We start from the raw sequence: 13,379 nt of genomic DNA on the forward strand, positions 1-13,379 counted from the left end.
TCGGGTAAACTCGCAAAAACTCGTATAGACTCGCGAGTCTATGGTGAGGTTATAAGTCTATATGTTTTTATGAATTTGTTTTTTTGAAAGAAAAAACATCCCAAATTCCCCTTAAAGAATTATTTATTAAAAAAACCCTTATTTTATTGCTTGCACGACGATACATTTAAAATTTGAAACATCCCCTTGCTAATATCTTCCTTCAACAATGATGAGTCAATGACATCTTACAAAAATCTCCTCCTTATCGGAATTTCTTCCATCTTTCATCGATGATATGGTCACATTTGTCTCTTGTAGTGTTCGTGATTGTCTCTCACCCTTCATGTTTGCGCTTTGTTCTCTTTCTCATGTGTTCTCTTGCTATGTGTTTGATAAAGTTGTTCGTTGTTGCTCTATTTTGTTAGTTTCTTGCTATATGTTTCGTAAAAAAAATTGTTGTAACTATTTTTTGTTCATTTGAGATTATTTGTGTTATTACTTTGTTTGTTGCTTTTGTTGTCGTAAATGAATATTTCATTGTGTAAGTATTTTCTTGTATGTTTCAATTTGATGTTTTTTCTCCAAGCATATATGAGAATATTTGGCCTTACTATTTTTATATATTCTTACCCCTGCATATAGATATTGAGTAGTGAAATCCACATTATAACATGAAATTAAATTATTCAGTTGTTTCTCTTGTTGTGTGTTTCACTTGCTTCATATCATTTGTATCATTGCATGTTCCTCTTTATTCATTAATTTCGTTCGTATTGAATGGTGATTGTTTAGATTATGCACTTTTAATTGTGATTATTCATTTAATTTTGAATTTTGATTATTTTAATTTGTATGTGTGTGGTTTGATTTCCCTGTTTCACTTGTTATATGTGATTATTCAATCACTAAACTTTGTTTTGTTTCTATTCTTTTGTTTCAATGGAAGCTATGTATTTATTTCCTTCTTTTGTCAAATATAAGGGTGGAAAAACGGGTCAGATACGCCAGGCCGACTCGTTTGACCTACCATTTTTGACAGGTAAGACTGAGGTTTTTGACTCGGTGCCTTAAGTTGGCCCGCCCCGTCTAACTTGCTTTAAAAATGGAGTGGGGTTGGTTTTGCCCGTAGGCTTTTTGTTATAAATATTTTTTCTTCGAATTAAAATTTAATAGTGTATCGAGGAGGTCAATCTATTTTTTATTGATTAAAATTAGAATTTGAATACTTACATCTAACGTTACTATGAACTGCAAAAGCTTCTTTTCATGTTGTTTCGCTTACATGGTTGGTGGATACAAGTTGCAACTATGAAGCTCAATAATTTATGAGATATGAATTAAAAATTAAGAAGTAATGAAACAACAATATTTTTTTATTATTGTTTAGTAAAATACTACAACTTTTTATATTTTTTATTATATAATAACTCTTAAAAGTATGTATTATTATTTAGAAGATAATGACATATGAAATCAAAAATCAACCAAATATAAATATTTGTAAACAAAGTAGTAAATAAATTATAAATTATTAAAAAAATTGTAAATAAATTAGTAAATTAAACTTTAAAAAGGAAAAAGTTTGACGGTCCGACCCGCCAACCCGCTAACTCGTTAGTAAACGGAGGGACTTGACTTAAGTAGGCGCCTGCCACTCCACCTCATTTTTGGACGGGCTTAAATAAGACATATTTAAACGGAGTAGACAACCCGCTTTGTCACCCTTATATATGATGCATTAATATATTTATAAATATATATATATATATATATATATATATATATATATATATATATATAATTTAGAGGTTTTTGAAAGTTATTTTTTATTTTTTATAAACTCGTACGAATCAACTAGTCGAGTCTACCTTTTATTAAAAATAGAACAAACTTTAGATTTTTTTTTTGAATTTTGAATTTTTTCTTTTGTGCATATGTAGCAGATGCTCTCAATTCCTCATAATCATTATGCATCATTTCAAGTATTTTTTGAACTCCAAAAAAAAGCTACTCCGACGATTATTATAATCAAATATTTTCTTTTAAGTTCATTGAACAACGAAGGTATCTGATCTTTTATATAAACCAAATACATTCATTACTCAATAAACCTAAAAAAAAAATATTTACTTATAATTAAGATGTTTCATCTATCCCGATTAGGAATCGGATTAGGCCAGGCCAATCTACAGAAACCTATAGCCTAACCTAAAAAGTGTAAAAGTTTTTATTTACTAGAACGGCACTTAAAAAAAACGAAGGGACTAGTAAATAATATTGTTATAAAATAAATATCAATGAACAATAAATTAATACAATGCCAACTATCCAATAAAAAGATAGAACGGCTCACATTTTAATGCATGATGTGAGGAAAAAAATAAAATGAAATATTTTCAATGATGATGAATGGTTTACAATGCATGACCCACAATGGAAGTAAATGTGGAAAAATACTTCTAGTACGTGAGAAGATCACTATTGCCCTTTACACGGAAATAGTATATATTTGTATTTTGTAGTGTTCGAAAAAGCTACTTGAGGAGAGGACAAAACAAGACCCAACTAGAATCCAATTCCTATCCATTCCACCGATGGAATTTTTAATTTCCAATAAAACATTCCTCAGTCTCTCTTTATTCTTATCCCATGCTCCTGCTTCAATAAACAAATCACATTCTTTTGCTCTTTACTTAATTCTTTATATTTATAAACTTTTTTTTCCAATTCTTTTAATTCTTTAAATTTAAAGACTAATTTAAATTAAAGTATGCTTTTAAATTAAAGCAGTTTAAATTAAACAAGTCTTTTTCAAAATTATGATTGTTTTGATTGGTTAAAAATTCTGTACATGTGAGGTGAGTTTTATTTTTGTATTATATGTTTTTAATTTTGACAAGAAAAAATCAAATTTAAAATAAATTATTTTTTCTTTCATTTGATAGTTTTTGATTCTTTTTATTTTCTAATTAACATTTTTTTTTCTCATTCTTTTTCAATATAATATTAATCTTATTTATGAAGAGAATAATATTCATACACGGTCAATGTAAATTTTTTTTACACACTCAACCAATATAAAATCAATAATTTATCATGTCAATAAAAAATTTAAAATAAAAATAGAGTATAATTAAATACATGGTGATTAGTTGACGGTGTAAGACTATTTTACACTATCAATGCAGCACTTCTTTTCTCATTTACGAATATGTGATGTTATTTATAATATAAATTTATTTATTTTTTAAAATTTTTTTTACACTTTTTTAATTAAGAATTCAATTTTAAAATTAAAATTTAAAACATGATTTTCAAGCTTAATTGGGATAGAATTTTATATACTATACTTTAATTTATTTATATTTTATAATATTAAATTCATTTAAATAGAATCACTTTTGTAATATATAAATTGGAATTTGTAATGATAAAAATATTAAATTAAAATATAATTGTGTTATAAAAATAATAAAAAAGATTTGTAACAAAAAACATATTCAATTAAAGTAGATAATTGAAATGTAATTATGAACAATATTTAAAATAAAAAAAAGAGTAATTAAATTTTTTTTTAAAACATATAATAGTCAATAATATATATATATATATATATATATATATATATATATATATATATCTTTGAAAATATTTAATATAATTAAGGCAAATTCATAGTTGTAAATGAGTGATATTATAATAATGTATGACTATTATATAATATAATATGAAAATTATTATCTTAGAAATTTATTATTATTATTATTATTATTATTATTATTATTATTTATTAGAGAAAATGGTTGATGCTAACTTTTTATTATTATTATTATTATTATTATTATTATTATTATTATTATTATTATTATTATATTATTACTTTATTGTTTAGGTAAAATCCTAAGTCTAACACACACTTCACCGCAATCAGGTATCTCTCTCTTTCAGTGCTTTTTTCGATGGATTCCAATAAGCTTCAGTCTTGCTTCTCTCTAGTCAGACAATCCTCTCGGGCACCGGACCGTGATGATTCCGTCACCGTCGACGCGCCGGAATCGGTAGCGTTGAATCCAACGGTTCGTTTGATGTATTTAGCAAACGAAGGCGACTTGGAAGCAATCAACGAGCTTTTAGACGACGGCTGTGACGTCAATTTCCGAGACATTGACGGCCGCACCGCTCTCCACATCGCTGCATGTCAAGGACGAACCGACGTTGTTCAGTTGTTGATTCAAAGAGGTGCTGAAGTTGATCCTCAAGATCGTTGGTGTAGCACTGTAATGCAATGCAATGCAATCGTTTTAGCTTATATATAATATATTTTTAGTTTTTGGTGGAACTGTTTACTGTATTGATTACTGGTTTGTTTGTTTGTTTAACAGCCTCTTGCAGATGCGTTGTACTACAAAAATCATGATGTTGTCAAACTTTTGGAGCAGCATGGTGCAAAACCCCCGGTTTGTATCTTCATTTTAAATTTTTGAGTCGGTTTGAATTGATTTTCTGAGCTTATAAGCACTTGTGAGAGTGTTTGCAAGAGTTCGTGAAAATATTAATTATATATAACCACTTATAATATAAGCTATTCATTAAGTTGTTTATTCAAACATTGCCACCTATCATTTTATGCTTTTAACATGTGAGCTTTTTAGAGTGTAGTAAATTTTATGATCATAGCAATGGAAAAATGAGATAGCAAAAATCTCTTTCAATTTAGTTTTTTGTTTTCTATTGTGGTCCTTTCAGTTCAAATAATTAGTTATGCAGCTGCGGCATGCGCAGAGATATCAGTTCACACAAACAAAAACTCTCGGGTTCTATTTGCAATACACACGATTCAATTCACATTAGTCCTTCCAAATTCGTGTGGGACCCAAGTAAATTTGTGGGATACGATTTCAAAATAGTAGAACTTATTAGAGAAATAAAATAGTCAGGCAAAATGTAATTAGTTTCATTTCTGTGTAGATTTAGTTGTTGTGTTGAATCAGCACCTAGTGTAACTAACTAAACTGAATTCAGTTAGCACAGTACCATATAAATAGCTAGAGTTATTCTCTATTGTACAAGTTTTTTTTTCATCGGTTCATCAAATACTTTAGAATTCTTTTTGAACTTCATCTTTAACTTCATGTTTCTATAATTCAATAATGGTAATTACTTTTTGATTTTGACTATTCTATGTCTCTCACTGAGCTATTTTGAATTTCAATCTATGAGAGATTGTGTGTTGAAAAGAGTGTGTTGCCAGCACTCTTCTCATAACAATCTTGCTTAAACTTGGATTTTCAAAGGCCAACATCCCATATAAGTTTAAATTAGCTTCTGTTTATCAATTTTTCAGAAGTCTCTTTCATAACTTGTCGACCAACATCTATAAGCTTTAACAAGCAATAGGCTTATCCAACTCATCCTAGGGGTTCCTGTTTTTCTAATAAAATTTGAATTTGAGTTTCAGTGTGTCGGGTAATTGGGCGATTCCTTGCCAATGCAAGAGCCCTTTTGTTTGAGGGTCATAACATCTTGAGCAATTGAACAACAATTGTAAATTGTGACATCACATTGCTAACTCTTCTCTCACTGTTTGTAGGAAGCTCCTATGCATGTCCAAAATGCCCGTGAAGTCCCTGAATATGAGATTGATTCATCTGAACTTGATTTTACAAATAGTGTTTGCATAACAAAGGTATTCTTTTAAGTTCCTTTTTTAACTGTTTTTCATTTTCCTGTTTTATTCCTCGATTTCTTCTTTTGTCCTACCTCCTAACATATTATTGCAAGTTACTATCTGTCTTTCACCCTTGCTCATTTTGCATTGCATATTTTAGGGAACTTTCCGGAGTGCATTATGGGGTGGAATTCAAGTAGCTGTTAAAACTCTTGGGGAGGAAGTATTCACTGACGATGATAAAGTGTGAGTTGGTCTAATTAGTAATTATACAATTGTTTGCTTTATTCATACTAATTGGATTATTCAATTCACAATATGTATTGCCATGTCTCTCAGAAAGGCATTTCATGATGAGCTTACATTACTTCAGAAAGCAAGGCATCCAAATGTCGTCCAATTTTTGGGTGCCGTGACACAAAGCACCCCAATGATGATTGTCACAGAATACCTACCTCAGGTTAGTATTGATGCTACACAGGGTATGCCGGAAGATTTTTATGATCTTTTGTAGTTGCTCATGGTGTTGATGAACACATCATGGTGGTTAGTTCTTTTTTGTTGATACTATTGAGAAGAATGTTGCCTGCAGAATAAAATATGATCAGAATTCATCACTGCCTGCATATAGTCTTTAGAGATAGTGAGAACTGTTATTCCAATAACATAATTAGAAATCCAGCATTGGGTAGGAGATCATGTTTGATTAAAAACTTAATATCAGAGAATTTTTCCTTGGACTTAGAATAATTGTTGAGATGCTGTAGTTATTTGTATGGGTCAATCAAAGGTGGCCATGTTCTATCAAGTCACACCTATCTGTAGTCAAGGATTTTAAGTACTGATGATAGTCGACAGATGTTTGTTGCCTAGTAGTTTTTTGAAATATCTGCCCAAAATTGGACTAGATGTTAAAATGGGAGTTCTGTTTCTCTTTATATCTGCATTTCCCCTATTTTTAAGCCACTTATCTATCCGAAATACCTTAGATTTTCAAAATCATATTTTTCATTTGTTTTTTCAAGATGAACACTTGCATCTACTGCTCCAGTAATTTGTGAGATATTTTTCTTGTGTTTTATCTGGTTAGCTATACTTCTATCTTTCACAAATGTAATTTCTAACAATTTGAAATGGATTATCACCTTTTAGGGGGATCTTCGTGCCTACTTAAAGCGGAAAGGTGCATTAAAACCATCTACAGTTGTGAAGTTTGCACTTGATATTGCTAGGTCAGTCAGGAGCTTTTATATTTTGAATTTGGGAAGAAACAAGTTATTTTGTTTCTAATGAGTTGACTGTTAAAAAAAATATCCTTTCTATTAAGATGTACAAATTGAAATTGACATCTGTTATATATATGACATATTTTGATGTATATTTTACAGGGGAATGAACTATTTGCATGAGCATAAACCCGACCCCATAATACACCGAGATCTTGAGCCTTCGTATGTTTTTTTATCTCCTGCCACATCTAATTGATTTAAATATTCTTCATGCATATGAAATATAATGGATTAGTAGCAGCATGCATCATTCATCCAATTTTGAATGATTGGAACTGTTTAAAGTTTCTTCATTGTAAACGAGTAAGTTAACAGAAATATTCTCCGGGATGATTCTGGACATCTGAAAGTTGCAGACTTTGGAGTTAGCAAGTCACTCAAAATCACCAAAACAGTCAAAGAAGACAGACCTGTGACATGCCAGGATACATCATGTATGTTTTCTTTTCTTGCTTTGTGTAGTCTTGTAACATTCATAGTTGGTCATGTTATTCTGCAAAAAAAGCAATGTTGCAACCATTATTCGACAAAACTGTCATCTATGAGATTATTGCATATTCTACAAAAGATAGAAGAAAAGAAATGTTTTTACCAAGTGACTACTAATGACAGTTGTCAGTTGGCTTCAATTTTACTAACTTAGATTCATCAATTAATTCCGAATCTCGTTATTTCTTAATCATTTAATTGGCTTAATTTTGATTATGTTGTTTGTACTTAGTTCTGTTTTGTGTAGTTCTTATTGATGAGTTAGTTCAACTCAAATGTATAACAGGGCGGTATGTTGCACCAGAGGTTTACAGAAATGAGGAATATGACACCAAAGTGGACGTGTTTTCTTTTGCTTTGATATTACAAGAGGTAAAAATCTATACTATTACTGCTCATACGTGCACGCGCATGTTTTGATATTCCGGAGCTTTGTAATAACTTTGAGGCTGATTATTTACCTATAATATCTAAGTGGTCCGTTCTTCTCTGGTATTGATATAAAACTAATAAACCATAACATGCTTATAGAGTTTGAGTACTCTTGACTTATCAAGAATATACGTAGCGTCAGTGTGAGCTTATAGAGAGTTTGAGTACTGTTGACTTATGAGCTATGCCCTTCCTTTAGTTTTTTTGGTTGCGCCCCTCCCATTAGTTCATCCTAAAGATTCAACTATAAAATTATACATATTTATATAGTCATGATAATGTTATTTAGATACCGTGCTTAAGAGTTTATTGTTGGATCAAATTAGCCTGGTTCTTTTGCTCTATCTAATTTTTGTAATGTAAAGATGTGTTCATATTAACGCATTTGCTGATATTAACCGGAACATAATGGTTTTTTTACTACTCTAGATGATTGAAGGTTGTCCACCATTTTATAGAAAGCCAGAAAATGAAGTTCCTAAAGCATATGTGAAAAATGAGCGGCCACCGTTTAAGGCATCGCCAAAGCGTTATGCTAATGGATTAAAAGAGTAAGTAACTTAAATATGTTTTATTGGCAGCATATTTGATTGAATGTTACGTTTCAACATTCATGAAATGTTCTTTTCTTTCATAGGTTAATTGAGGAATGTTGGGATGAAGAACCCTATAGAAGACCAACGTTTAACAAAATAATAGAGAGGTTGGATAATATCAACCATCATCTTGCTCAAAAGAAGCGCTGGAAGGTATGAAAATCTTTGTTTTTTTTTTCTTTCTAAATTTCAATCACCACCTGTATGTGGCTTCGCTGCTCTATTCCATTGTTATTTCTTCTGTTTAACAGTTCAGAATCCGTTCATCATTTGGAAAAGACCTAATTAATTTACATTATGAGTAGTGTTTATTTTTCTCTTGATTTTAATAGTTATGCATTTTCTTACATGGTATATAGGCTTTGACTCCTTCATGCTTATGGAGTTTGGAGGCCATGTTTAAGGGGTATCCTACAAATCCTGATAGCCCATCAGCTCGCTCTACGGTTAGATAAACAATTGGCCATCCAAAGCAGCAAGAGCATCAGTTTTGTTTCAAGAAGGAAAAAAACACACATAATTGTGGTTTCCACAAAGTCATGTGCAGTGTAGTTTTTTGTGAGTAATAAATAACTTGCAGTTATGCTTGGAGTTTGTTGAGTTTTTATTCTTCTAGATTTATGATTTAATTATTAAAATAATTGTTCATATTATTTGATTTTTTTTTCTGAGAAAAGCCCATGCAAGTCAATTTTTATTGTCATGTTTCATTTCAATATGCTCATAATTTAATAATAGCGTAGCATCGCAGGACGAGTTTTAGTATATGTTTAGCAAGACACATTTTTGAGCTTATAGTTTATATTTTATAGCTTATAAACTCGTGACAATTTATACCTGTTTAGTAACCGTCTTTTTCGTCATAAACTTATAATTTATTTGACTAGTTTATAACTTATTTTTCAGACACTACTTTAAATAGCATTTTATCTTTTAACTTATCATTTTTCTTCCACTTTTACCTTCAATATTTTAACTAAAACTCATTTTTTCTTGCACTCTTACCTTTATAATTTATTTTAATTTAAAATAAAATAATTATCTATTAGATGTCTTTTATGTCATTTTATATTTATAAGCTAGTTGAACAATTAATTTTACCAAACACTTCAATTACTTTATTAGCTATCGGTTATCAATCATTTGTTATAAGCTATCAGTTATAAGTTATCTGGTAGCTTATCAACTAACCGATATCTTTGTCAAACAAAACCTTAGTCTAAAGTGTACACGCTAGATACACAAATTAATTACCCTTCTGATTCCGAGGGGGTCGGAATCAGAAAGTGGGTCAGAGACGTCTGCACGATTCTGATGAAGAGGATGAGGGAGTGTACTTGTAAGGCACTCCAACGAGCAAGTCAGTATGAGCACAGATACGTGAGAGTGTTTTAAGGGTTTAAAATTGTGTTACTTGACCTTCAAATGAGAGGGTTTTTATATTGTCCCCCAATGCCTGGCCATTGGTCCATGTTTTGGGCTGGATCGTGAACTTAGGCCCAAAACGTGTGACTGCCAGTATTCTCGGAGCATGTTGAAGAATCCTGGGAGACTACCCAAAACTAGTCGTTGATCGGGCAGAAAGGTGTTCTTCGTCGGCAGAAAGGCTTAACGAGTCGGGGTTGCTCGGCTAGTCAACGGGGAGTCGGGTGTCTGCCCTATCGATGGCGAGGAAGCTGAGATGGTCGATGGCAGCGATCTACGCTGTCCTCGGCGTAGAAGAGGGGAGAGCCCGACCATCGGGCAGGGGAGATGACATTATTACTATCCTTAGGTGGTTGAGTCAAGGCTATTTGGTTGTCCTAGGGTAGGAGTGGTTTGGGCCATGTTTGGCCATTGTGTCAATCCAGAACACCTTCTAATGCCTAATCTATAAGGGTTGATCTCAGTATGCTTAATGACAATTGTCTATCACTTTGTATATTCCATTTTTTTATAGCGAAGCTGGCCTCCAGTTTTGGAATACACAATTAATACCTTGAATGTGATTGATTTGATCCTTAATAGTGATTGAGACTTTCATATTTGATGTCCATAATTAAGCCATAAATGTGCATCTCGGATATTTGGGGCTGAAGATCGATCAATACTAAAACCAAATCGGTACCTTTTGCCCGACTCACTAGTAGGCCTAAGTCGTTATGTGCCACTCGACGGGCATGTGCTCCGTGTTTGTATTTGTGCCACTCTGACGGGCTTATGCGGCTACATAGTTAGGTCTCCAAAAGGGGTGGGATCCACTCCGTAATAAAAGCTTACTGATCTTACCGGGATCAGACAATCGTCTTGGCTTGTAACATGATTTTGGTTGGTCTAAAGAAGAGGATGGGGTATCTGCAATAGACTCCTATGCCAAAATAAGGTTCAGAGTGAGAAAGCAAGTATGTAGAATGAAAGTGAATTGATTACCTGACCCTCTTGTGAAAGAGGATATTTATAGCTCCCAGCGCTATGCCAAGATCTTCTGTTTTGGGCTGGATCGTGGAGGCCCAAAACAGGAGACTTCCAAGATCCTACGTGGTAGGGCAAAGTCAGCGCGTAACTCCCATCCTAGATGGATTGCCCGTAGAGTTCGGAGAAGGAAGATCGAATCTTTCGGTGGGTAGTTGACCACGTGCTCTATGATGGGCACGTGACTGTGAAGCTCCCAACGACTGAGCAAGTGGATCACCCGTTGGGCCTTCATGCAGGATTGGGCCCTGCCCGACAGTGGGTCAGTCATAGGCCCAACCCAGAATACTAATGATGTAGGGAATTCAGTGTGGAAGGAGATTTGGGTGGATTTAACCAAGAAAAAAACTCCTTCGTGAATTTACAATAATACCCCAACTAGAATATTTACACTTCCTATCTTTCACACTACTTAAACGCGAATGGGCGAGCTTTCACACTTCCTCTCTTTCACATTTTGAAGCTTCAAAACTTGTCAAGTAAACCAATTATATATATCCTTACTTGAATCTTCTTGGAGACGAGGCTAGATATTTATTCAGGTTGAGTGCCACCATCAAAGAATATTTGTAGTGATCACCAAACCCTAATTTTTCTACTTGCATCTTTAACTGTTTATCATACTTGAATCCTCATAGATTACAAATGTTGCTATGAAAGTTATCATACAAGCTACACCATCAAAATCTCCTTTTAGTTTTCATCATCAGAAACATATTGTCGGTACCAAGCTTTGATCACTCTGGCAAAACATGGTTCCACTTGTTTGACGTACTTTTGTTCCATCTCCCAAATCTTTGATCACTTGGCGCTTGTTCCATAATGCTATTGATACTAATGATAATCTGAATAAGACGAGGCTTAAATATGTTTTCCATGTGCTTTTTATGCCTTCAAAATGTTAAAACGACTAATCACTTATTCCTTGACTACAATATAGTATGATATATTGGTATTGGCTTGATAAAATTCTTGGTATGAACATAGACATGTCTAGCTTCAAGATTTTGTTTGATGTGGTTAATCACGGTTGTAGTCCCCAAGTTCAAAATCTCATTTTATCCTTGGTTATTCTCATTAATTGGTCAACTTGGCATACTAGGAATGAGATTAGGTTTAACAAAGGGAGTTTGAACTTTGATCGGGAGCTAGTCAACCTTAAGCCTTTGCTTTGTATCGTTGCATATGGATTCACATGTCACTTGTATTCTTCTATCCAGGAATTTTTCATTCTCAAATTTTTTTGATATAAAGTGTCGGCCTCCCCTCCTCCTAAAATTATTGAGGAGGTTTTGAATTTTCCAAATTTTAGTTGGGTAAAATGTTATAAGTATGAGGCTTTACGAGGAAATCCAAGTCTGTCTACTTGTGGTGGGATTATTCATGACTTTAATTGTGTGTTTTTGAAGGTTTTTTTGGCTAAGTAGTGTAATTTAACATTCTTTCAAGCAGAATTATATGGAATCGTCAGGGCAATAAGGTATGCAAACAATAAGGGATGGCTAAGATTATGGTTGGAAAGTGATTCTCAACTAATCATAAGAGCTCCCATCATTAATAAATCTGTTCATTGGCTCTTACTAACAAAGTGGAAGAATTGTGTTCATAAAATTTGTTCCTTTCAATTTTGTGTTTCTTATATAGTACCATAACACTAATACTTGTGCATATCATTTGGGAAATACCGACTACTTTATTATTTAAGATATTCAGTGAGTCTATATCATTTGACAAATACCGACTACTTTATTTTTCAAGATATTCAGGGAGATTCTCTCCTTTCTTGTGTTGATGAGGGTTTTGTTAGAGATGTTTTGGAATATCTAACTATTAGGGGTGTTCACGGTTCGGTTTAGATCGATTTTGAGGTAAAAATCCATCTGATCCAAAGATAAATTTATTTGCGGTTTGGTTCGATTTTGGATGATTAATTAAAAATTCGATCCGACCCAATTTCATGCGATTTATTTTGGATCGGTTTGTGAATATCCAAATTACAAATTTTATTAATGAATAAGATTATAAAACTGATAATAAATAATAAATTTAATATAATATATAGTCTATTAAAAATAAGAATGGTTGTTTATGGTTGAAACAAATGAAATAATAAAAATAAATAGATTTAACTAAACTAAGAAATAGTATTAAAAAAATAAGTATCATCGACTAATAAGTTAACACAATATACCATATTAATAAAAAATAAAAAATAAAAAAGTATAAAATATATACTTGTGGTTTGGTTTGATTTGGATCGGTTTTAAAAATTCAATATAAAACTCAATCCGAACCGTGCGAGTTTTACAAAATAGCATTCAAACACATCTAAATGTAATCACGTTTGTCCTTCCGTTACTGAAACGTTAGCCAAAGGTCAGAAAAAGCGTCCAGATGGCAAATTGTGTGATGACGTGGTCAAGAGGATTCCAGATGGCATAAAAATGGTTACGTGTACACATAATGATATTA

The 13,379-nt window shown here is 32.2% G+C and overlaps 1 protein-coding gene across 1 annotated transcript; it reads left to right on the plus strand.

Annotated features, from left to right (window-relative positions):
- Nucleotides 1-3,894: 3,894 nt before the first annotated feature.
- LOC131617835 (integrin-linked protein kinase 1) lies at nucleotides 3,895-9,085 on the plus strand. The gene is made up of 12 exons (XM_058889088.1): nucleotides 3,895-4,259; nucleotides 4,365-4,439; nucleotides 5,573-5,668; nucleotides 5,811-5,896; nucleotides 5,990-6,110; nucleotides 6,803-6,882; nucleotides 7,039-7,101; nucleotides 7,255-7,373; nucleotides 7,715-7,800; nucleotides 8,290-8,411; nucleotides 8,498-8,609; nucleotides 8,816-9,085. The coding sequence occupies exons 1-12, from the start codon at nucleotides 3,942-3,944 to the stop codon at nucleotides 8,909-8,911; spliced, it is 1,374 nt and encodes a 457-aa protein (XP_058745071.1). The 5' UTR covers nucleotides 3,895-3,941; the 3' UTR covers nucleotides 8,912-9,085.
- Nucleotides 9,086-13,379: the final 4,294 nt, after the last annotated feature.

This window comes from Vicia villosa, linkage group LG7 (genome assembly GCF_029867415.1).
Source record: "Vicia villosa cultivar HV-30 ecotype Madison, WI linkage group LG7, Vvil1.0, whole genome shotgun sequence".
Lineage (NCBI taxonomy): Eukaryota > Viridiplantae > Streptophyta > Magnoliopsida > Fabales > Fabaceae > Vicia > Vicia villosa.

Excerpts from the sequence above, each read along its gene's own strand:
- LOC131617835 (XM_058889088.1), top strand. The coding sequence starts at position 3,942 with ATGGATTCCAATAAGCTTCAGTCTTGCTTCTCTCTAGTCAGACAATCC. Across the intron at positions 5,897-5,989 it reads TTCACTGACGATGATAAAGT|AAAGGCATTTCATGATGAGC; the intron begins GTGAGTTGGTCT and ends CATGTCTCTCAG. Across the intron at positions 7,102-7,254 it reads CACCGAGATCTTGAGCCTTC|AAATATTCTCCGGGATGATT; the intron begins GTATGTTTTTTT and ends GTAAGTTAACAG.